This window comes from Eleginops maclovinus, chromosome 10 (genome assembly GCF_036324505.1).
Source record: "Eleginops maclovinus isolate JMC-PN-2008 ecotype Puerto Natales chromosome 10, JC_Emac_rtc_rv5, whole genome shotgun sequence".
NCBI lineage: Eukaryota > Metazoa > Chordata > Actinopteri > Perciformes > Eleginopidae > Eleginops > Eleginops maclovinus.
Window position 1 is genome coordinate 2,265,976 of NC_086358.1, and position 24,243 is coordinate 2,290,218.

General features: G+C 41.5%; 2 protein-coding genes across 3 annotated transcripts in view; one reads left to right on the forward strand and one right to left on the reverse strand.

Moving 5' to 3' along the window:
- The window catches only part of LOC134871350 (ras-related protein Rab-26), a 64,686-nt gene that overhangs the window by 2,298 nt on the left and 38,145 nt on the right, over window positions 1-24,243 (reverse strand). Inside the window, exons 5-8 of the mRNA XM_063894094.1 lie at window positions 18,244-18,296; window positions 1,822-1,887; window positions 1,137-1,193; window positions 694-770 (exon numbers count right to left, since the gene is read on the reverse strand). Of these exons, the coding sequence (XP_063750164.1) occupies window positions 694-770; window positions 1,137-1,193; window positions 1,822-1,887; window positions 18,244-18,296 (253 nt within the window). The remainder of the gene's footprint in view (window positions 1-693; window positions 771-1,136; window positions 1,194-1,821; window positions 1,888-18,243; window positions 18,297-24,243) is intronic.
- Window positions 6,207-10,933, forward strand: LOC134871349 (uncharacterized). 2 transcript variants are annotated; one of them, XM_063894092.1, is made up of 3 exons: window positions 6,207-6,335; window positions 8,391-9,419; window positions 10,187-10,933. In XM_063894092.1, the coding sequence occupies exons 2-3, from the start codon at window positions 8,411-8,413 to the stop codon at window positions 10,246-10,248; spliced, it is 1,071 nt and encodes a 356-aa protein (XP_063750162.1). In that variant the 5' UTR covers window positions 6,207-6,335; window positions 8,391-8,410; the 3' UTR covers window positions 10,249-10,933. The 2 variants fall into 2 exon arrangements, with proteins under 2 accessions (XP_063750162.1, XP_063750163.1); XM_063894093.1 differs by having other exon boundaries at window positions 10,190-10,933.

Here is a 24,243-nt window from a genome sequence, read left to right on the forward strand (position 1 = left end):
ACTGAAATCTGATGCCTGTTCAGAAGGCGTAGGGTTACATGGACTCTGCAGCAGGAGATCAGCTGATCAGACCTCTGCATTCAGCCTTAGCAGTGATAGCTATGGAAGCCTATTTGCACAAGTAAAACACGTGATGGATAAGAAAGATGCTGTAATTCATTATAATGAGCAGCTTACTACTTAAAAATAATAAGAACATTTGTCAGAATAATGACTGGAGTCTAAAAAGTCTCAAGATTTAGAGAAACTTTCCAAAAATAACGATTTACTTACGGAGGAAACTAAAATGCGTTTCTGAAATAAAAATCAAGTCATTATTTTGAGAAAATCTGGCAGAATTTTAATATTGTTAATCATTGTTTTGAGAAAGTGGTCGTTATACCCAAACATCAAGTGATTAGTTTGAGTGCATAAAAATTCGGAAGATGATAAATAATAATAAACCACTTCTTAAATAAGTTAAATAATACAAGGCTATATACTAAAACCACTACTGAACTACAGGAGACAGTTCCTCAAGGTTTTGAAAGTGTGTGTGCTCTGCCATTGTGTGTGTGTGTGTGTGTGTGTGTGTGTGTGTGTGTGTGTGTGTGTGTGTGTGTGTGTGTGTGTGTGTGTGTGTGTGTGTGTGTGTGTGTGTGTGAGTGTGTGTGTGTGTGTGTGTGTGTGTGTGTGTGTGTGTGTGACACTCACTTGGCCACTGCAGTGAAGGCCAGCTCCACATTCAGTCCAGATCTAGCACTCGTCTCCATGAAAGGCACTCCAAACTCCTGCACAGAGACACACAAACACGTCTGTGATTAGGTGTGTGTGTGTGTGTATGAGTGTTTCAGGTGTGTGAGTTTATGGATTACATGCTGAGAAGGAAAAAAAAATACCTGTGTGGTGTGTCATTATCTTTGCAGTGTGTGTCTCTCTTCCTTGACAGCTGCAGCGTGTGCGTATTTACTCTAACACGCCTTTAGAGATTATGTGAGCGAAACCGCCGGGAAAATTAAGCTAGCCCCCCCCCCACGCCATCATAATTACACACTAATGAAGACACAGCGGCTACCGGGGGGGGGCACAGAATGTCCATTATCCTCCAAACATGTGTCGATTCATGTGTGTGTGGTGTGTTGTGTTATGTAGCTCACCTTAGCCAGTTTCTCCCCCTCCTCTCGCTTCACCATCCTGTCATGCGAGGAGTCGACCTGGAACACATTGGAGACACAATAGGTGAGAAACTGCACCCCCTGACAGCAACGATCCCTTCTTTCCTCCATCCATGATCCCTCCTACACTCCCTTTATGATCCTTTCTTCCTTCCTTCCCTCCTTCTATCCCTTCTTCCCTTCCTTCATGAGCCGTCTTCCCGACCTCCATGGTTTCTCCTTCCCTTTCTCCATGATATCTACATCCTTCCCTCCATGATGCCTCTTTCCTTCTCTTCTTTCCTTCCTGAACGATCCCTCCTTTCCTCCCTCCCTTATCTCTTCTTCGCCTCTTCCGTTGCTGTTTCTTCCCTCTCTCCATGATCCGTCCATGAGCCCTCCTTCCTTCCCTCCCTACTTCCCTCCTTCTATCCCTTCTCCCCTTCCTCCATGATATCTACATCTTTCCCTCCCTCCATGAGCCTTGCTGGTCTTCCTCGTCAATACTACAAAGTAAGTAGCTCAAACTTGTAACTGAACTCTGTGACCTGTGTGTCAGACACATCCATAACTCTGTCCTCACACTGCGTCCTCCACATGACCTCCCTCCATGAATCCCTTCCTCCATTATCCCTCCTTCCCTCCCTCCATGCCTCCATCTGTCCTCCCCTCTGCTGGCAGCTCTCACCTTGTTACCCAGCAGCATGATGACCACGTCCTGCTGAGCGTACTCATGGATCTCCGTCAGCCATGCCTGCAGACAGAAAAGGAGAGAGCAGAAAGATTTATGAAGGAATCCAGACTGAGGGAAGGAAGGAAGGAAACAGAGGGGAGGAATCAGTGCAGATAGAGAGCAGTGACGGAGGAGATAGATGGATCCACAGAGACGGAGTAAAGATTCATTATTGTTCGATAGCTGCAGTCCACCTCGTCCTCCCCTCCTCACCCGTCCTCTCTCCTCCTGCACCTCTATCATCTATCTTCATCCCATTACAGGCCAGCAGTGTCTCAGCTCTGCATTACCCGAGCAGATTTAAAAGTGCTTAATGTCTCTGGGGGGGCTTTGATTCTCTCCTTACATACTCCACAGAGTAGAGTAAAAACAGAATCTTCTTTTTACCAAAGCTTACAGTAAGGCCGGGCTCAAACTTGCGTTGAACATCGCTCTGGGTCCTATAATTTATTGTATTTAGTTTTATTTATTTAATATTCTTTATTTAATTATTATTATTTTATTTAATTTTTGTATTTAATTGGTTTATTCAAGTTTATTTTGATTTGATTTATTTTATTCAACTTTTATTTTGTATTATTATTTTGGATATTATTGTAGTTTTTTACGTAATTATTATTACTTTATTATATATTTTTTATTGGGTCCTTTATTACATTATTTATGGGGCCCTTTATTACTATTATTACAATATTTAATAGATTTATAATATTTCTGAACTCAATACATTGTATTTTCTAAATTGTATTATATCTTTCCTTTTTATTTTACATTCATGATATCATTTGGTCAACTGGATTGTCTATGTCTATGTGTTTCTGTACAAACTGAAAAGCTACCAAGACAATTGTATTTAAAAAGGCTAGGGAACATGTAAAAATAGCCTCTGTTTTTCTACCAGAAACAGGATTTAATCCCAATGTATTTTCGACTCTCCACAGAAAAGGAACATGCTGTTTATTGTGCCGTATGTTTGACCGTGTCAGAATTAGAATAGGATAATTAAAGCAGTCTGCAGTCGATTCCACTAAAGCCGAGGAGCTGCCCGACTTTCATGTTTCTAATTAGCACGGCATGATTATGGTAATAATTTCAGTTATGGTAATTACTGTCCTGTGTGTGTGTGTGTGTGTGTGTGTGTGTGTGTGTGTGTGTGTGTGTGTGTGTGTGTGTGTGTGTGTGTGTGTGTGATCAAATCTAAATCCAATCTTGATTTCAACCATTCAAATCCTGAGAAGTTCAGTTTTTTGGCAGTAAAGTGAATTTCCGGACAGTGAAGATATTAAATAATGAGCCACGGAGGATCACAGGATTTCTTTTAGCTTTTTCTTTCTGTGTTCACAGGATATCGTGAAGGACAAGGAGATATTCTGCCCCAAGCCCGGATAAGAGCGAGGAGGAGGAGGAGGAGGATGAGAAGGAGAAGGAGAAGGAGAAGGAGAAGGAGAAGGAGAAGGAGAAGGAGGAGGCAGGTGTAATGAAATGGAGAGATTATGCAACAGAATCAAGGTTGTGTCAGAGCCCATCTACTGTTGGAGGAGGAGAACAGGGAGGGCATGCTGTTATGACTGACAGGAGAATGGACATTTCATCAGGATTACAGTTACATAAGATGCTGGAAAAAAGACGTCCTTCACAAAAACGTATTCAGAAAATGGCATTATGCAGTTTTCCTTGAGACCCTTGGATCACATCACCTGAAGTTCATGGGACATGTCTCCATGCTCTAGTGTTCAGAAAGCTCTTCATCTTCCTCATACTGCCTGTGCATCAGCACCTCTTTTCACCCTCTGTCTGAAACCAGAGCCCAGTCTGCTCTGATTGGTTAGCTGGCCCAGCTGTTGTGATTGGGCAACCTCCTAGAGATGTCCCGCCCCTTAGCCTATCTATCAGGTACACTGTGTCGTAGCGCTGGACTGAAAGAGTGCAATTGTCCGTTGTGATGTCACTGTGTTCCGGAACTTTGGGATTTTAGCCTTTGCAGACCGTTAACATGCACAAAAACCCACTACAGGAAAGGGAAAAGCCCCCCAAAAGCAGAATATGGCCACTTTTAAAACACACAACCATGACATATAGTCTCCAATCTTACAAAATGTCAGTCAAACTGCATCAAACTTCATGTCACAGAACCATCACATGTTGATCGACACAAACACGTGTCCCGAGCTCCAACTCCTGACGCTCAGCGAGTCGTTTGAAGTTCGATCACTCTCGGCGAACAGTAGCTGCATTCCTGCTTTCCCTTCCTCTTAATCCACCCACAGAGATCTTTGAAGGCTGGGTGAGTAATTGGCAGCTCGGTGTGTTGCGGAGAGTCGGGCGGCTGTAGGTGAGGTTCTCTGTGCATTAATCTCTGTGTAATGAAGTGATGTAATCCCCCGGGGAGGGAGCAAGGTGTACTGTAAACCTGTAGATGAGGGGGGGGGGATTACAGCTGAATTCTTCAGATGATGCACTCAGTGTGTGTGTGTGTGAGAGAGAGAGAGAGAGAGAGAGAGAGAGAGAGCTGACCTTTCCCTCACTGTTTCACTCAATAGCTATTAAATAAATGCTCCTACGCCCCCCCCTGCCAGTCAGAAAGGATCAACATTGATGCTCCACATGTTCTCTCAATACTTACATCAGTGCTTAACCTCCTGCTGGGAACACTTTACCTCTTTTTGCTCCATTAGAATGACTGTATTTAAGATCTATAGGTCAACTGAGTATTTGCAATACAAGTGACGTGTGAGATGGGCTCGGAGTAAACTGATGTGGAAAAAGAGGGATGTGAAACATTGAATAAAAGGTCTACATTTGAGAAACCATGCGATAAATACAAGGGCATTCTCAGACTGCACATCAACACCAAAGCCCCAAGTGAAAGATATCCGTCCTGTTATTCAAAACCACTCACTATTGAATTGGTTCATCCTTGGCCCGTAACGTCTAAAGAGCAGGAGGAGTAATTTTGAAGATGTGAGAGATTTTTCTCACAAAGGGAAACATTACGAAATGGAGGGATTTCAAGCTTGATGTTTGTGTCTCATTTAAAACCCTTACCTTTCAGATTTAAAAGGAATTCATTCAGAGATCCAAGTATTCAATAACAGCTAATCACACAAAGTGTCCCAAATGTTGCGTAATCTTACACTGAAAAATGTCAGCAAATGACGGTACACAAAAGGTCAGTACCAATGGTGATTTATAGATGACTTCTAACCCCAATGGGATCTTAAAGATGGCTAGAAAAATGCCATTGCAATACAGTAGTTACCCTACCCTTCAAACTACCCAAAGCCTTCATAAAACATCCAAACATCTTAGAAACTGGACAGGAATATAAGTTCTCACAACCTTTTTATAGACGGTGTTTGCTGCGGTCCCTAGAGAATTCTCTTCCTAATTTGCATAGTTTCTGGCATGTGCTTCACTTTGGGGGTTTCTTCAAAACAACTCTGAAAATATATAACAATCACAAGGTAGCCCTGCCCTAAAGCACGCCCTGCTTTATCGTCTCATTGTCTCCAAATGTGACCAACCGTTACAAAATGAACCACATCCTATTCTATTAAGACCATACACTCGTTAGGAAAGTGCTCACTGTGGTAATAAATCAAGTGAAAATTGGGTGCATTTACTCATAGACTTCTACACAATCGGACTTATGTATGCAATCAGTAAGGTCGCTCCTTGCTGGCCATTTCAAAAGATGGCGGTTTTGAGCACTTAGACTTTTATTTCACGACCCGGAGTTTTCTAATGGTGCTTTAGCTAAAGCCTAATTGGCTCAGCAAGCTAACATGCTAACAAACAACATGCTCAATAGAGGTTTCCTGTTTACTTTGGTACTCAGTCTTATTAAAATGCCATAATTAGGGATACTGGCAAAGGGAGTTTCTGCAAGTATTTGTTCATAAACCAACAATAAAGGATGACATCCGATAACTGTTAAGACAACACGGTTTGCCTAAATCACAGTCAATAAAAATAGCTTTTTCAGACGTCGGAAAGATAAATTGAAAAGGTCTTTGGTCAGAAATTGAGCAATGTGTGAGATTATGTTAAGTTGTATTTGGATTTTGTTACAGCCCTTTAAAGAGTACAGGTTCAATTATGTCCTGTTCACATCTGAAATGTTTCATGAGCCAATATCTACTTTCCCAATATTGCTCTTACTACATGGTATTGTGAAAACAGAAGTGAATCAACCCTGACTGGTGTGTGTGTGTGTGTGTGTGTGTGTGTGTGTGTGTGTGTGTGTGTGTGTGTGTGTGTGTGTGTGTGTGTGTGTGTGTGTGTGTGTGTGTGTGTGTGTGTGTGTGAGAGAGAGTCTCTGGGCGTTATTTTGAGGAAGCTGTGGTCCGATGGGTGGAGGACCTGAGAAACTGATATCAAGAAAGAGACGAGAGGAAGATATTAGCCCAGACTGGATCAGACGCCGCTCTGCCGGTAAACAACTTCACTCCTAAACACTGGACCCCAAGGTATTTACATTGTAAACATGTCATGCTTTAGTGTGTGTGTGTGTGTGTATAGCATTTTGAGCTTTTCGAAGGACTACGTGTTAAGGGTTGTAGCTCAGTGTAGATATTAGGGTTAGAAAGAAATGACTTCCACCTGCAGTAAATCCAGCAGCTACCCTGCAGTATACAAAGCCATTCAAACTAGCTGCACCTTTACCAGCTCTGAGAACACTTTAATGATCAATCATTATAAAACATATCAGAGATATTATTCTGAAATGGACCAATCAGACAATGACTACTTTTACTGTCGCTACTTTAAGTACATTTAGAGGAGAGTACTTTCTACTTTCACTGGAGGAACATTTACAATACTTTTACTGTGACAGAGTATTCCTACACTCTGGTACTTCTACTTTACTCAAGTACAAGACCTGAGTACTTCTACTTTACTCAAGAACAAGACCTGAGTACTTCTACTTTACTCAAGTACAAGATCTGAGTACTTCTACTTTACTCAAGTACAAGACCTGAGTACTTCTACTTTACTCAAGTACAAGATCTGAGTACTTCTACTTTACTCAAGTACAAGACCTGAGTACTTCTACTTTACTCAAGTACAAGATCTGAGTACTTCTACTTTACTCAAGTACAAGATCTGAGTACTTCTACTTTACTCAAGTACAAGATCTGAGTACTTCTACTTTACTCAAGTACAAGATCTGAGTCGTTCTACTTTACTCAAGTACAAGACCTGAGTACTTCTACTTTTACTCAAGTACAAGATCTGAGTACTTCTACTTTACTCAAGTACAAGACCTGAGTACTTCTACTTTACTCAAGTACAAGATCTGAGTACTTCTACTTTACTCAAGTACAAGACCTGAGTACTTCTACTTTACTCAAGTACAAGATCTGAGTACTTCTACTTTACTCAAGTACAAGACCTGAGTACTTCTACTTTACTCAAGTACAAGATCTGAGTACTTCTACTTTACTCAAGTACAAGACCTGAGTACTTCTACTTTACTCAAGTACAAGATCTGAGTACTTCTACTTTACTCAAGTACAAGACCTGAGTCGTTCTACTTTACTCAAGTACAATATCTGAGTACTTCTACTTTACTCAAGTACAAGACCTGAGTACTTCTACTTTACTCAAGTACAAGATCTGAGTACTTCTACTTTACTCAAGTACAAGACCTGAGTCGTTCTACTTTACTCAAGTACAAGATCTGAGTACTTCTACTTTACTCAAGTACAAGACCTGAGTACTTCTACTTTACTCAAGTACAAGACCTGAGTCGTTCTACTTTACTCAAGTACAAGATCTGAGTACTTTTACTTTACTCAAGTACAAGACCTGAGTACTTCTACTTTACTCAAGTACAATATCTGAGTACTTCTACTTTACTCAAGTACAAGATCTGAGTACTTCTACTTTACTCAAGTACAAGATCTGAGTACTTCTACTTTACTCAAGTACAAGATCTGAGTACTTCTACTTTACTCAAGTACAAGATCTGAGTACTTTTACTTTACTCAAGTACAAGACCTGAGTACTTCTACTTTACTCAAGTACAATATCTGAGTACTTCTACTTTACTCAAGTACAAGATCTGAGTACTTCTACTTTACTCAAGTACAAGATCTGAGTACTTCTACTTTACTCAAGTACAAGATCTGAGTACTTCTACTTTACTCAAGTACAAGATCTGAGTACTTCTACTTTACTCAAGTACAAGATCTGAGTACTTCTACTTTACTCAAGTAAACTTGTTGCTTGAACATATCCAAGTATTTTAATGTACTCATTCTAATGCAGACCATGGTGTTTAACGAAGCAGTTTTGTGATCTTAACAGAATTACTTTTGGTTAGATATCAGAGAACCCGTTGAAGCCCACGGTGATAAAAGCCTTTTTAACTCAAACAGCTTGTATGCATTCGTCCTTTCAAATGACTTTTGTGAAACTTTATTTGAGAAGTGGATAAAGGCGTCTCCTGTTCCCCTTTTTATAACAAACATCCTGACCCCCCCACCTGTCCTCTCACTTTGAACATGTGTCTCTCACAGGCTCTTCTTCTCACAGCAAGATGATGAAAGGTCCGGCTGCCCTTAATGCTCCTGCAAGTCCCGTCTATGCTAACTATACCTATGCTAACGGTACCTATGCTAACGTTGAAGTTATTCAGGAGAGAAACTGTACGAAAAGACCAATGAATGTCCCAACACCCATCCCGGGGCCCAGAAAGGGCCTTCTCTCCTTCTCCGATGTGACCCCCCGCTCCCATCAGAGACGATGGTCCGCCGACTTCTGCAGGTGTGCCACCTCCCCCGTTATCACTGTGAGGAAGAACCTGAAGGAACCGGAGCCTCCTAAGCGTCGAGTATCCCTCCTCACACCCCAAGCGGTGCCCCGTAATCCATCCAAACGCTACTCCTGCCCCCCGTTTGCTGTCTTTAGCACCAAAACTCACCCTTCTACTTCCTCCTCATCCTCTTCCCCCTCCTCCAACTCTTCTTCCTGCTCCTCACCTCCACCTGTCCAGACGTCGGTCATCACCGGTCATGATCCCCTAGGCTGGAAACTGCGTCCTAAATCCAGTTCCAGCTCCCCTTGTGCTCGTGCTAACAGGCTATCTCTGCAAATCCCACTTCCTGTCATCCATCGTGAAATCCCTACACCGAATTTAACTCCAGATCCCTCTAAGAAAACCAAACCTCCTTTGAAGCCAAAACCAACCCAGAGACGCCACTCCGACTCCTCCGCCTTCCTCCGGAAACATCTTCCCATGGTGACCCTGGAGGATCTCCGTAACGTGCACCTTAAACAGGTTCCCTCTCTGGATAAGTCCGACGACGTTTTCAGCGACGGAGGGGAGGAGGAGGAGGAGGAGGAGGAGGAGGAGGAGGAGGAGGGCAAAGTACCTCCACCTGTTCCATATAAGACCGCCATGGCGAGGCAGATAGCACAGCTGATGGCTCGTTCACACCAACGCCGTGGACGTGTTTCAGCAGGTAGAGAAATGATTTACCCCATTAAGACCAATCTGGAGCATTCACACGGGACCGAGGACACCAGAGTCATTGTTTCAAAAACTGGTAAGCACTCGATAAAACGACTAATAATTAGAGATGATCAACTAAAGAAACTATAGAGCACTTTGGACTTCCAACAGTAATCCGTTGGAGGGGTTTTTCAGCATTTCTATATTTTAAAATCAGCATCAGAAATCCTTCCTTCATCCTAAAGTGAGGACTTTTTCATTGGTACAGCCTGAATGTTTGCATGGATAATTATGATGATAACGGAAAAACAACAAAACAAAAACTACTCAACACGGTGTAACTATCAAAACCATATCAATAAAAGAGGTATTCATATCAATTTAGCATATTTTGACATATACTTTGTGATATATAATAAAATAAAACCCAATAAGTATAGTTTATAAGAAAAAGTAGTGAAGTATCAGCCAGTAATAACAAGTATATATTGGAAATACGATAAAATACACTTGTAAGAGACCGACTTGAAACTGAAAAAGGTCTCAACTGACGCAACAAAGGCTGAGAAATCACAAGTGTTTATCCCAAGCTCCAAAAGAAGAGGAAACTACATGTCCCATAATGCACCACTACGTAATGCAATATGATATGACTGAGTGGTACCATCAGAAAAAGTAAACTCAAGTCAAACTGCCTGTGTTCCTCTTCAGTAAATCTAATGAGTATAATGAGGATTTACTGTCTTCAAAATCTGCTCAAGATCTAACCATAGAAGCCTGCAGTGACTTTAATTAGCTTTGGATTGGTTTATTTCACCCTCAGCGTGTCAGTCAATAGTTAAATCGTGTTGTGTGTTTCAGCAGGACTGCGAGTGGATGCCAACAGCTCCGGGGTCAGACCCACCCCCCGCTTCCCTGGCTGAGGAGAATACTAACCACCACATGTACTGTATTTCCAGGGGACTTCATGGTATATTAAGTCAAGGTTTTGAACAAAAACGACTGAGATTGCTCGAGTTAAAATGTCAAAATACTTCATTTCCTTACTGCATGATCCCCTGCATACCTTCCTGTTGAATACTTGCTGTAAATATCTGGTTAATATCTGTGGAGTTTATCCTAGTGTTGCTAAGAGTATGTGCTTTATCTATATCAGGTTATTTAGGGGAAATATTTGGTTAATCTGTGGACCTCCAAGACCATTAAACCTGTGATTCAACCAGTCATTTAGATTTTGGACTTTTAAAGAGAATATTGCATTTTTCCAGAAGGTTGAAGCTTAAAGAGACAGGTGTTAAAAGGAGCATACATACAGGTAAACACACACAGGCTGTAGGCAACTTGAAAAATAACATTAATGCATGTAAATAGGTTTCAAGGAGACGTTGATGTCATAAGACCTAAACGGAATAGTTCCTTTAATGTGATTATATGAGTCAATTACAAATAGAGCTTTTACTTCTTATCAAGAAGTCTGTGGTGAGTTATAAATGCCATTGTTTGTGATGTTTTATTGATGATTTACCCGTTAGTATATGATCAAAGCCCTACGATGATTGGATCCATGTGAGGGTTGATGTTTGTTGTATAAAGTTTGTGAAGAATTCATTCCTTCATGCCTCTGTTGCTTGGTTTTATTAGCAATTCTCATGGTCTGATGTCCCCGACACACCACCTGCAGATAGAGTCTTGCTGCTGTGCTCCCCTACATGCTTGGCACTTTCCTTTGCACTTTCTCTCTCTCATACACACACACAGATTGTGCAGCAGCTATCCAGCTTGACTTCTCACAGGTGCAATGAGCCGAGCATCTTGCAGATAAACAAATGAAACAAGTGTGCATGTCGTCTTATCACACAGCAACAGCTGCTCACAGGGAAAGCACCGGGCAAATAGCAAAACACAGAACTATGTTATCACTGTGGAAATACCAAAAGCAATATCAGTCGGCACAACACAAGTGTTTTTACAGCGGCAACACCGGGAGCAAATATGCAATCAGGACGAGAGAAAGGATTAAATAAAACATACAAGACATCCAGAGAAGCAGCCAAATGCAGACTCTGTTTAATTGTTGTTGCCTCTTCCCAGTTTGGTAGACACTTCTGCACATCTATCCAACTTTGCCGGCAAATTCATATGAAATATTTTCTTCCCGGTGAAATATCTGGTGGTATTTCAGCAGGATGTAGTCAATATACATCTATAAGAGGAGTAATATAAGGTATATGCAGGCAGACAGAAGTTTGGATGAATCTGGGTTCAGTCCTCCGAGAGTAGCTGCTGTGGCGACTGGAGGCAACGCTGCAGGCCACACATACACACACACGCACACACACACACACACACACACGCACACACACACGCACACACATCCCACGTCCACACACATATAGATCTAAAGTGTCTGCTGCACATTTCCTCATAAGTTCACTTCTCTTCCCCACACTTGATTTCTAAACTTGCAAAACAATAAACTTGCAGCAGCCCCCAAAAAAAGTGGTGAAGGTGGAGCTCAGACATCCATCAATCACAGTGTATTTATTAAGCCTAATGTCACAAATGACACGTTTGTTTTAAGGGGTTTTCATGAGGTTACATGACTTAAATAGGGGGAGAGAAACTTCCTCTAGAGAGAGCACAGGGATGTTACCTCATGCAGATCATTTACATGCACTAAAACATAGCACACACTACAGGAGAGGGAAAACCCCCCAAAAAGGAGAATAGGGCCTCTTTAAAAATGGTCTCAATCAGTGAGTTTTAGTTTAGGTGTCAGGGAAGAACACGTTGCTTTGGTACAACAAACAGCAGCAGAGTATTTTCAGACGTCTTACTGGTTTTTTATTGAGTTCCACCTGAGCTTAAAGGACATGTCGCCACCCGGGGAAATGAAGTGAGCAGCGGGATCAAACGCCGCGAACACGCTTGAGTGAAGACGCTTCCTCTCCGACTAATTAATAAGTAAAGCTGGAAGGGTAAATCCTCAAGGGGGCGAATGAGACGGAGATGAAAAGGCAGAAGAAGAGATCCGTTCCTCTTTCAGAGCGAGCCAGAAGAGACACACTGCTGCACTCTCAGGGTGTGTGTGAGGTTGAGTGTGTTTCTTTGCATTGAAGTGCATTGAAGTGTCCAAATAAGTGGAATGCATGTTTGTGAATTTGCATATTCATGTGTTATAGGTCCCTCTTAAAGCACGCTACATTTAGCTGCATAACATCACCTCAAACTTAAGTTACATAAACACCCCTCCAGAGAAACATCTGACACCCTCAGGCTGGAAAACACACACGTTTACTGCTTAAAGGGGGCCTATTCTGCGTTTTGGGGGTGTATTTCACTTACATACCCTTACACATGAACAGAAGATAAGTTACGTAACAAAATGCTTTATTTAGCTAACCCTTTACAATCATTTTGCTAAAACTACAAAGAAATGTTTCAGGTGTTTAAAACTACAAGCGCTTCTTTCAGTTGTGCAGGCGCACGCTGCCTTTTGTATTCCCATTAGAAAGGTTGTGATAAAACCCGATAATGGCTACTCATTGGGCTGATACCATTTGGAAACTGGTGTTATAATTAGAGATCAACACCAATATGTGTGTGTGGCTAAAGATGGCAATGAATCAGTGTTTTTTTACACTTGATTCTGTGTGTTGAAAGGTCTGTGCCTTAGTGAATGTCACAGTGTGTGTGTGTGTGTGTGTGTGTGGACTCTCTCCAGCTTGGTTGACTCTCTCCAACTGCGACCACAGATGGAGCCATTAAAGTTTGTGTGGCTGAATTACAAGTAAGTCACAAAATAATTCACATCTTTATTTCCGCCTCCTCATCTTCTACTACATATTCATGAGACACACTTTGGCATTTCCAAGCTGTCTTCTCACTGGGAATGTTACTGTAGTGGGGGGGGTAAAAGCTTCCTTGTTTTTGGATAGCTGCAGCATTTAGTTAGAGAGCTGAAGAGCGATATGCATCACCGCTCTCCTGAAAATCAACAGTGTGTCTTTCTTTTGTCCACTCCAAATCATGGAGTCCCTGCAGCTCAATTCAACTCGTGTTTCCTCCAGCAATGGGATTTATTTGAGCCTCTGCAGACCATTTACATGCACCAAAACCTATAGAACACACTACAGGGAAGGGGAGAAAACATAATAGGATACATAGAAAAGTCCTCTTTGACATCTGACTGGACCTAATGAGGATTTTGTGGAAAGCATTCTAAATATGTAATCTGAATATGATTTCTTTCTACATAAAGAGGGGTTTGCATGACATTCTTCAGACCTGGGTTGCAGGAGGAGCATGCGGTGAATGCGACAGATGAAATAATAAATCTGGCCCGCTCATATTTGTACTTTATCGTCCTCGCTGCAGCGTGTTTGCGTCTCTCCTCCCTGCAAACATCGTGGCCGTGTGCCAGCTGACACCGGAGCAGCGATTGATTTTTACTTTACTTGCTGTGGGAATCTTGTGAACAACAAAGCCTCCCTGTGGTCCGCAGGCTTTCAGTGATTTAATGATTTAATGATTTCTCTCTGTGGCCTCTCATCTCCAGCATGCAGGTCAATGCCAATAAAATCCCCCAGAGTGTGTGTGTGTGTGTGTACGCCCTGATATAAGGTTGTAAAGGATTAAAAAGCTGCTGAGACATTACACACATGCATGCATTAATACACACAGACTAATATTACATTATGCAACAAGGGGAGAAAACACATTATTATTGGGGATATGAGAGCTGCAAATGGAATCACTGATGATTTGTTTAATTTCATTATTACTTAATGCATTTATTCCTGGCAGGCAGGACAAAGAAATTAGTCAAATATAATTGTTTAGTGCTTTTCTGGTTGTCACTTTTAAAAACTCACTTTAAAAAATTGATTTTATTTATGTTTTTATTGTGTTCTACATTATTATTAATGTATTATTATACATTTTCTTTGAATTTTTAATTAATATTATTATTTTATTAATGTATTTATACATTTTTTGGCTTTTTATTATTATATTAATAATTAATGTAATGTATTATTATTATTTTAATGTATTTATCATAATTATTTTCATTATATTTTTAATTATTACTATTTTAATATATTATTATATACTTTTTAATACATGTATTATTTATTATTATTTTAATAATTAATTGAATGTATTATTATTATTATTATTATTATTATCATTATTATCATTATCATCATCATCATCATCATCATCATCATCATTATTATTATTATTATTATTATTATTATTATCATCATTATTATTATTATTATTATTATTATTATTATTATTATTATTATTATTATTATTATTATTATTATTATTATTATTATTATCATTATTTATTTTCCTTTGAATTTATTTTTCTGCCCATATTTTGATGTCATGAATGAAACAGACGGAGAGTTTCATAATTTCATATTAGGTGCAAAATCAGCAAACCAAGAACATGCTACATGTTCCTGCTCCACCTTTGCATCACCTCTCATTGCTCCATCAGAAGATAAATATAAAGTCATATAGAGATATCAGAGGGTCAGCTGTGGTCATGTACAGATGGTGTGTGTAGAGAGCAGAGAGAAACACTGCAGACAGAGCAGGGGGTGAGGGACGGAAACACAGTGAGTCCATCTCTTCATCATCTGATGCTCTGCAGCCTTCACCCCGAGGAGCTGCTGATAATGGGTTTACAGGGAGAGACACACCACTGATTTACTGCACGGTGAGAAGTGTGTGTGCAACATGTGTGTATTCATCAGCTTAAATGCCCAATCTGTAACCGTGCCTGCTTTATTTCAGTCTGTCTGGAGCTTCTTCATTTACTTTCTGTGTATTTAGATGTTTGGTTTGGTTAGAAAATACACAAAGGTGACACATTTTGTATTTATTTCTGAGATTTACTTGAACATAAAACCACTAGGGTTAAATGCAGGGTTTGCTTTCTGTGAAATACCTACTATCATGGGGTCAGCTTTGGCCACCTTGAAGACAAAAAGTACTACTGAAATTACGTCCAATATTTTATTAAGATCCTTGCATATCCAAGGACTTTTAAAAATTGTTATCCTACCCGGTAACCAGTTTGCTGTGGAAACTAAAGTAGTATTAATTCACCTTTACGGGTACAAAAGTAGCATCAAATAGAAACACCAAGTTGTGTGATGTGTGGGGAGTGTGGGTGTTGGAAAGGTCTACACACAGATGAATAGTGTGCAGGTGGCTGGAGAACAGCAGGCAGTAAATCTTGACCCCAGAACTCCGGCTGCAACACCTGATAAGACTTCCCATACATCAAACAGGTGAGACCATGCCTCACAGGAGAAAGCACATTACACACGTGCACCTGTATGAACAAAGTGTGTGTGCACCTTCCATAATCCACCCTGTGTAGAGTGTGTCAGGTCTGCAGTCGAGTTGTTAGTGGAATTGATTACCATTAACAGGTGCTAATTGTTTTTATATGTTACATGTAGAAAGATATGATGAATTCTAGGTATGCTCTGATTGATTAACCACCTAACAACATCAGACACAATTCAGCACGCATATTAGTTTCATTGATTGGATAAGAAGTGTAAAATCAAGTCAAGCAGACTAAAGTGATTCAAAGTGCTTTTCTTTAAGCAGACTGGGCACTTTCATACAGCCTCACAGCTCCACAAATCACTGCAAATCTCTTAAATATGCATTATTTGGATAACCTAATTCCATATTATTAATTGAAATAAATAGTAGCTCAACTCTATAAGGGTTAGAACTTAATGACGGTTCATTTTAAAGCCTAAACACAGCTTCTTTGGTAAGTAAAAGGTGATAAATCTGGCAACAAACTCCTCAGTTCAACCTCATAAATAAGATGAACTCAAAATCAGTGGGGAGAAAATCATTATCCGGGGCATTTCTAATAAACTCCACATGAATGATAAAGTGTTCATTGGAACAGGGTAAGGAAGATTCATTTTCCTCGGCCTGAATTTGATGAAAGGTGACGGGAAACACAGAGGCTTCAGAGAAGGCTGCTGCTTCATGATTCAAAATTAGGGGGAAATCGATCGTAAAGCAGGTACGTGCTGCAGGTGCACGCTCCGTCTATACATAGAGCTCAATCCTCAGGTCCAGATGAACTAGATTTCACACCCTATCTGTAGTCTTGTTGTCTTACTGCTCCAGGAAAACTGTGGTTAACAGGATAATGCAGAGACTGGTTGTGATTGGTCGACCGCTTAGAGATGTCCCGCCCCTTTCAGTCTATCATGTACAATGTGGAGCACTAGACAGATAGAGAAGTACTTTATCGATCCCAATTCAGGTGTTGCAGCAGCATAGAAAGACAAGGCATTGTACACAGTCAAAATAAAAGACTAGAAATAAACAATTCAAAATGTAAGAAATAAAAATGGCCTTAAAAAAGTAGAAAATATACATGTCAGAAAAAAATGTACACAAAATATAAAGCAGGATATTATATAAACATTAAGTGTGTAAGGAATGGAATATTAAATAGAATATAGCACGAGTGTTAAACTGTGATGTCTCTATTTTCCTGATCAAAAGGAGTCCAATTAGCCTTTTCAGACCGTTGACATGCACTAAAACCTATACAGCACACTACAGGACAGGGACAAAGCACAATAGGGCCTCTTTATGTTTAATGGTGGTTCTGAAAGAGGGCGAAGAGAAGTGACGCCACATGTTTCCATTTCTTTTATGGAGCTGGAGCTCACACACTGTTTCATCAGCTCTTATTTAATCCAGTGCGTTACACATTAAGAGCACGATGATGGCAGCCAGCTGTTTGTGAAGAGGCTGAGCTGCGTCTGTGTCTCTGGGGAACTCTCCACCTACACACACATTCAGGTCACACACACAGTATAAAGCCACCCACCCACACACACACACAGTCTCCCAAAGTAAATGCATCCACCCTGACAGATGGAGCCGTTCCTCTCCTTGATGTGCACGACACCCACTTTTATAACGGCCATATTCTGCTCTTAACTCCGCTGTGATTGAATCAAAGCGGAACGTGTACCTGCGACGGACGAGGGGAGTGGCGCCAGACGGGGCGGGGGGTGGCCGATAAATCACAGCGGGAGCTTAGTTCCGAGGAGAGACACAAAGATGGCTCCATTTAGGGGGGAAAGAGAGCTCTTATCTAATCATGTGTGGTCATTGAGACTCACTCTACCCATCATTTACCTCCACTTTGATATTCTGTGGCATATTCAGAGGGAAAGAGAGCACTATCTAAACTTCTGCTTTAGGAAAGGGAAAGGGGGAAAGTTTTCCAAACTATAGAAGTCATTTATACTGGGGACAACGGGCATGTAAACCCGGCACTTTTTTAAATAGCAGATTTTGTCCCGCCCAGACACGTCTTCCTAAATAACATGCACCAAGATAGGAAATAATGACAGCGCCTTGAGAAAGGTTTGTCTGTCTGCACACTAATACAGCAAACAATTTGAATAGAGGAGAAACAGGTGTTATTTGTCTTAAACATAAACCAAACCAGACAAAAAAAAGTAGCCTTGTGACTCTAAAAGGACAAAAATCTGCACCTGAGTTCTACACATGTAAGTTCTCCATAGTTCTGTTAATGATGCATATTAAACCACAGTTACCCGACAGACGTCCTTATGTCACCCAAAGCATGATCAGTAGTATGATTTCCTGAACCTAAATAAGTGGTTTTGTATCAACTCCACAAGTTATCCACCTGCTTTAATGTCAATAATAGTAATTGGTCTTCATTTTTTGACTAATGTTTCATAGAAATCTGAAAAAATAACGGCTAATTGTTACAGAAAACACTTTTTGGGGGGTTTACACCGTGAGTTACATTAAGTAAGGAGAGGGGGGGGGGAAGTGGACGAGAGACTGAGTGAGAGTGTGTTTGTTCTTACCCGGATGTTGTCGAAGGATGCTTTGTTGGTGACGTCGTAGAGGAGGAGGAGAGCTGAGGAGAGAGAGGAAGAAAAAACGTCTAAAAATGGATATGAATATTCTGTCATCTGCTTTGAAATCGCAGATCAGTGGGACGAGAGAGTGGACAGGAAATGGGGAGAGAAGAACGACATGGAAAACGTGATGGGAACAGGGTTGGGGGTCGTGGTGAATCATGGCATGACGAGGAGCCGTGTCACACCGAGCTCCATGCATGGGCATCTTCTGATTTGATCGTGCAAAGATGGAAGCAGAGGGGACGTTGTTTCAGTTCTGCAGAGGTCATAGTCGGGCATCTCAAAGCGTCCCGCCAGCTGTCAGCATCCTTTGCTTTTAACTTTGACTGTAACCTCTCCCTAAAACTACTGATTGTACCTCCTGTTTTGTCAACTACGGTTTAAAAGGTCAACAGGAACTTCGGTCTTAGTTTTTAAGTGAAATTGGACGAGTGTTTCTTACAGATATTACTGCTCATTTCATTTCAGGAAGGCACTGACAAACTGGTTCTGTTTTGAACGTGCGTTGACGATTTGGATCCTGATGCACGTCCAAGATTTACATCACAAGACATACTGTATGTGTCTTTAAAAGCAGAATCATTATCAGAATCATTATCATTATCTTTCTGAGAGCTGGGCCACTTTTTAAAGCAGCAAAGGGTGCATGCTAATGTGTTTAATCAGTCTTAACGTGTCCTGCGGTTTGACCTTTGAGAAACAAACAAATAGCACCACAGGAATACAGCATCCATCCAAGCATTCATTTGTTGGAGAAGTATTTCTTTAATTGGTATCCAACACGAGAGAAATGCTCGGAGGAAAACTGCTGCAAAGTGCTGAGCTGCACTATCCACCACAGCATTAGTGATACACCTGAATACAGAACCACACCTGATCACCTCTCAGGCCAGATAAAATCACCTCTGGGTCTGCAGCAGGAGGTGGAGGGTGTGCTTTATAACGCTCCGTCAGATGGAAAAGTCATTACACCTACGAGGGCAATTGTCCCTCATTTTCTCGGCTGGATCAACTTTCACTTCGCGATAATTAGCCTAAGCTTATTAGCTCCACGGCACATCTCCTCCTCCTGCATGTAATGCCTCCAGCCAGCCTCTGCTTTACATAAATCACCCTCATTGTTCTGCAACCCTCTATTCCCGGTCCCTTCAGTCATGGCTACTTCCTCAATATCTTTTGGATTAAGCCCCCTTTATTTGTTTATTCCAGCCAGACAAGTGCGTGAAGGGTGCTTAATGAGTAATCACCGTGAGCACTGGGAAAACACGGAGAAAATTGGGAGATTTAGACTTAAAAAAAAGAGAGGAGAGAGCGATGACCTGCTCCTCCAGTTAATTAGCTCTCATGTGTTTATCAGCCACCAGAACCCAGAGTAAACCACAAGGAGTTGCTTTTTCACCCTCTCCTAATCCAATTACACTCTGGCAAGACTGACGAAGCGGCAGCACTTTCTCCCAGCAGCAGGGATGCAGAGGCAGATACAATGTGGTTTCAAAAACTGTATACACAAGACACTAGGGCTGCAGGGTTTTGAATAAATAACTAATTGGGATTTTGACATTTCAATGACATTGCATTGCTGCTTTTCTATTTCTATTGTTCCAGTGCATATGCGGCAACCGTGCATGCAGCCTGTTGCATCTCCTCCTGCTAGATTTGTACTGTTTTATACTAATAACTTATATCATTAACCCTTTACGCTGTGACCTCACAACATTTCTTGTAACGACAGATTTTGTTTGTTTATTTTCTCTGTGAAGTCCCCATGGCTGCACCAGGCAGAAGCTAATCGTGCTAAGGCCGGCTAGCATGGTGGTCAGAACAACGGCTTTCCCCTCTGAAATCTGGAGAACGACACAGCGGATGCTGGATAAAGTAAAGAGACACAGAAGGAGAGAGCTGGGTCCATTGAAGGAGATATAAGCCGTGTCACCGCCCTTTCATCATGGAGGACGTAAGATCACGGGCTAATGGTTGAGCTGAATGAGTCAGACGCAAATATCTAGAGTGAAGTTCATTTTGCTTTACGGAAACATGGCTGCACCAGGGTATAACAGCGATTACATCAAAGGCTTCCAGACTGTATGGGTCGTAAAAAAGAGCTTCATCATGTCTGATGTATTGTGTTTTGGATATTGCAATCATGCATGCTGAACATTTCAGATTATTTCTGCAGCCCTACAAGACAGCAATGTGTTTCAAAAGATGGAGGAAGATCCACTTAAGAGCCAGAGAAATAAAGCATGGTGACAGAGAGTAAAATAAAGAGACAAAAAGGTGGGTAAGATTAACCGAGGCCGACGTATTGATGGATACACCTATAACCTCTGCAGGACGATAAGAAGACACATATGCTAATGAGAGAGGCATAGGGAGAATATAAAGTGCTTCCTCTAGCTCTTTGTAGTAATGGCTTTCCTTGGAAGTTGAACTTGCACGCTGCACTGATGCTGTTATTTAGCTATTACACAGGCTGAAAGGTTTTCTATGAAATGCATCGTCTGCTAACTGAGCAGCACGCTGAAACAACGGAGCAACAGTTGTGGTAGAATTTAATAAACTGTCCTGACAATAAAATATGTGTTTTCCAGAGGATGTAACACATTGTGGATGCAGGGTGATAGTGTCTGTTCTCTGAGGCAGAAGCAGACCGTGAAAGGGCAGGGTATTATTAAGAATTAACTAAAGTTCAAACAAATTACGATGTGCAGGCTGCTTCGAATCGCCGGACCTGAAGGCCTTTGTGTTCAGAAGTTTAAAGAGTCCTCTCCTGCTGATGTTCAGGTGTATATCAGTATGTAGTGTCTCTACTTTAAAGAGTCCTCTCCTGCTGATGTTCAGGTGTATATCAGTATGTAGTGTCTCTACTTTAAAGAGTCCTCTCCTGCTGATGTTCAGGTGTATATCAGTATGTAGCGTCTCTACTTTAAAGAGTCCTCTCCTGCTGATGTTCAGGTGTATATCAGTATGTAGTGTCTCTACTTTAAAGAGTCCTCTCCTGCTGATGTTCAGGTGTATATCAGTATGTAGCGTCTCTACTTTAAAGAGTCCTCTCCTGCTGATGTTCAGGTGTGTATCAGTATGTAGCGTCTCTACTTTAAAGAGTCCTCTCCTGCTGATGTTCAGGTGTGTATCAGTATGTAGCGTCTCTACTTTAAAGAGTCCTGTCCTGCTGATGTTCAGGTGTATATCAGTATGTAGAGTCTCTACTTTAAAGAGTCCTCTCCTGCTGATGTTCAGGTGTATATCAGTATGTAGTGTCTCTACTTTAAAGAGTCCTCTCCTGCTGATGTTCAGGTATATATCAGTATGTAGTGTCTCTACTTTAAAGAGTCCTCTCCTGCTGATGTTCAGGTGTATATCAGTATGTAGTGTCTCTACTTTAAAGAGTCCTCTCCTGCTGATGTTCAGGTGTATATCAGTATGTAGAGTCTCTACATTAAAGAGTCCTCTCCTGGGACATGTCTCCATGCTTTATGTGTCTCATACTGCCTGTGCTGCAGCACCTCTTTTCACCCTCTGTCTGAAACCAGAGCCCAGTCTGCTCTGATTGGTTAGCTGGCCAGCTCTGTTGCGATTGGACCGGATTTCTGATTATAGGAATCAAACTCGACATAGATATTCTGCCAACAGAAGCTCAGTGGCTTTACTTGAGTATAAATACTACTATGTGTAGAAGTACTGCATTTATTATAAGTTGTAGTTAAGTGGTCAGAGGCAGCTGGATACACAGAAACCCACAGCGTGTTGCAGGCCTGTGTGTGTTTGTATTCCTGTGTTCCTGCATGTTTACATAGCTTTATTCAGGGGGAGGAGAGCAGTGAAGGTCAGCAGTGATTATTTAAACAGATTAATATCAGAGCGATGATGGATGGCTGCGCTCTTTATGGATCACCTCACTTCACCGGGCTCCATCGCGTCCTGCTCAGAGGAACTTTGATAGGTGTGTTGTTGTGATAGAGGGCTGCATTTGGGTCACGTTTTCAAGAACATGGAGCAGAAAACACAAGAACATACAGCTCTGAAACCTCTTTGAACCCCCTGAAGTCCTCCTAAAACAGTACATAGGATGTCTAAGAAAGTTAAGATATCTACAGAATAAAGTGGCATCATTCATCGAATTCGAAAGCTCATTTTGATCCAGTTTTGAAGTTAGGAGCCATTTGTTGCACTTTAAAGAGAATATACATCAAATTATCCCTTTAAGGACATTTAGCTGACAATTCCAAATGAGATTGATGCCTTTAGTCAAAATCAAACGCTCATTTTAATGGATTTTTGGAAATTAAAGTAGTAATAAAAATGTCTCTTGAGACCAAAATAAAGTTTGGTTTTAAAGGTGACTTGTACAGATCGTGTGTATTTAAAATGCAGATAGTATAATTCAATCAACTTGTTAATGTCACGTAAGTACAAACAGTCCCTCTCCTGCTCTGTGCCTGCTTTGAAATTAAAGCACACCTTTGATTTCTCCACAGCACATCTACTAATGAAAAGCCAGTGTGTGTGTGTGTGAGATGTCTATCTGATGGGTTTCACTTTATCCCCTGAGGCCCCTTGCTGTCCTTGCATTGATGTTCCTGCCGTGACAAAATGAGAGTGAGCGTTTGAAATGTCCACCAGCGCCGCCCTGCCTCCATCACCTCCATTACTCCGCTGACAGCTCCGACAGCAGTTGTCATTTCTACCTCGTCTCATATTGCTAAGCACAACCCATAGGGCTCCATTTATACACTGTCCATTTTAGAGAACAGGTGGATCCATCACGGCGACAAACGATTACTAAACTCCCCCCCCCACCCCCCCAGGCGTGTGGTGACAGTTGAATCCATTAGTGGTTGGAGCTGCACCGATAAAGAGAAAATGAACAGGTAGGAGATGTGGGATATGATCACTGGATCAATATTTGAAGACGATAAAGTCACAAACTGAATGAATAAAATTGAGTTCAATGGAGAGTAGAAGCAGGGAGAGTTATTGGAGCACACACACACACACACACACACACACACACACACACACACACACACACACACACACACACACACACACCCCTTTTAGGATCCCAGTAGCATTGGGTATTCTTTTTGGGTTTACACACAAACAGTCAAACACACATTTACACACTGTAGCCACATAAACATCTCAAAGTAACAGTGACATCACTATGTAACACTCCATTCCTATTGGCTAGCATTCCAACACATTGTACGTGATGAGAGGCTAAGGGGGTGGGACATCTCTAAGCGGTTCACCAATCGCAACAGAGCCGACCAGCTAACCAACCAGAGCAGACTGGGCTCTGGTTTCAGACAGAGGGTGAAAAGAGGAGCTGCAGCACAGACAGTGTGAGAAACATAAAGAGGTTTCTGAACACTAAAGCATGGAGACATGTCCCAGGAGAGACACAGAGCATGGAGACATGTCCCAGGAGAGAAGACAATTAGCATTAAAGGGACCCTGTAAGTATAGGAAGTGAAACAAAGTGATCATCCTTTCAAAAAAGTTTGAATATATTATCTAGACACACACTATCTCAAGCGTCAAACACGCCTTTGACTGTGACCTTGCATAGTTGTTTTTAATATGCAGGAAGCTAGGAGGTGTGTGTCTCTGTGTGTGTGAAGCAGAAGACAGAAATCACTTGATGGATTGCTGAGCTCATGGCTGGCCTCATAGTGGAGCGATACCTCCAACAATTTGTTTCCAATTGCCCTTTCTCACTCTCTTTCTCCCCCTCCATCTTTTCTTTCCTTTCACGTCCCACAATCCCTCCGCTGCTGTCCATCTTCCCGCCTCTGATGGGACACTAGCTGCGTCTGATTAAGGCCTCCAGTCGCTCATTAGTGATAAAAGTAGAGACCCGAGAAGACAGGATAGAGGGAATAAAACATGATGCAGGCAGGAGGGGACGAGGCAGAGCAGAGCGGCGACATCATGAGG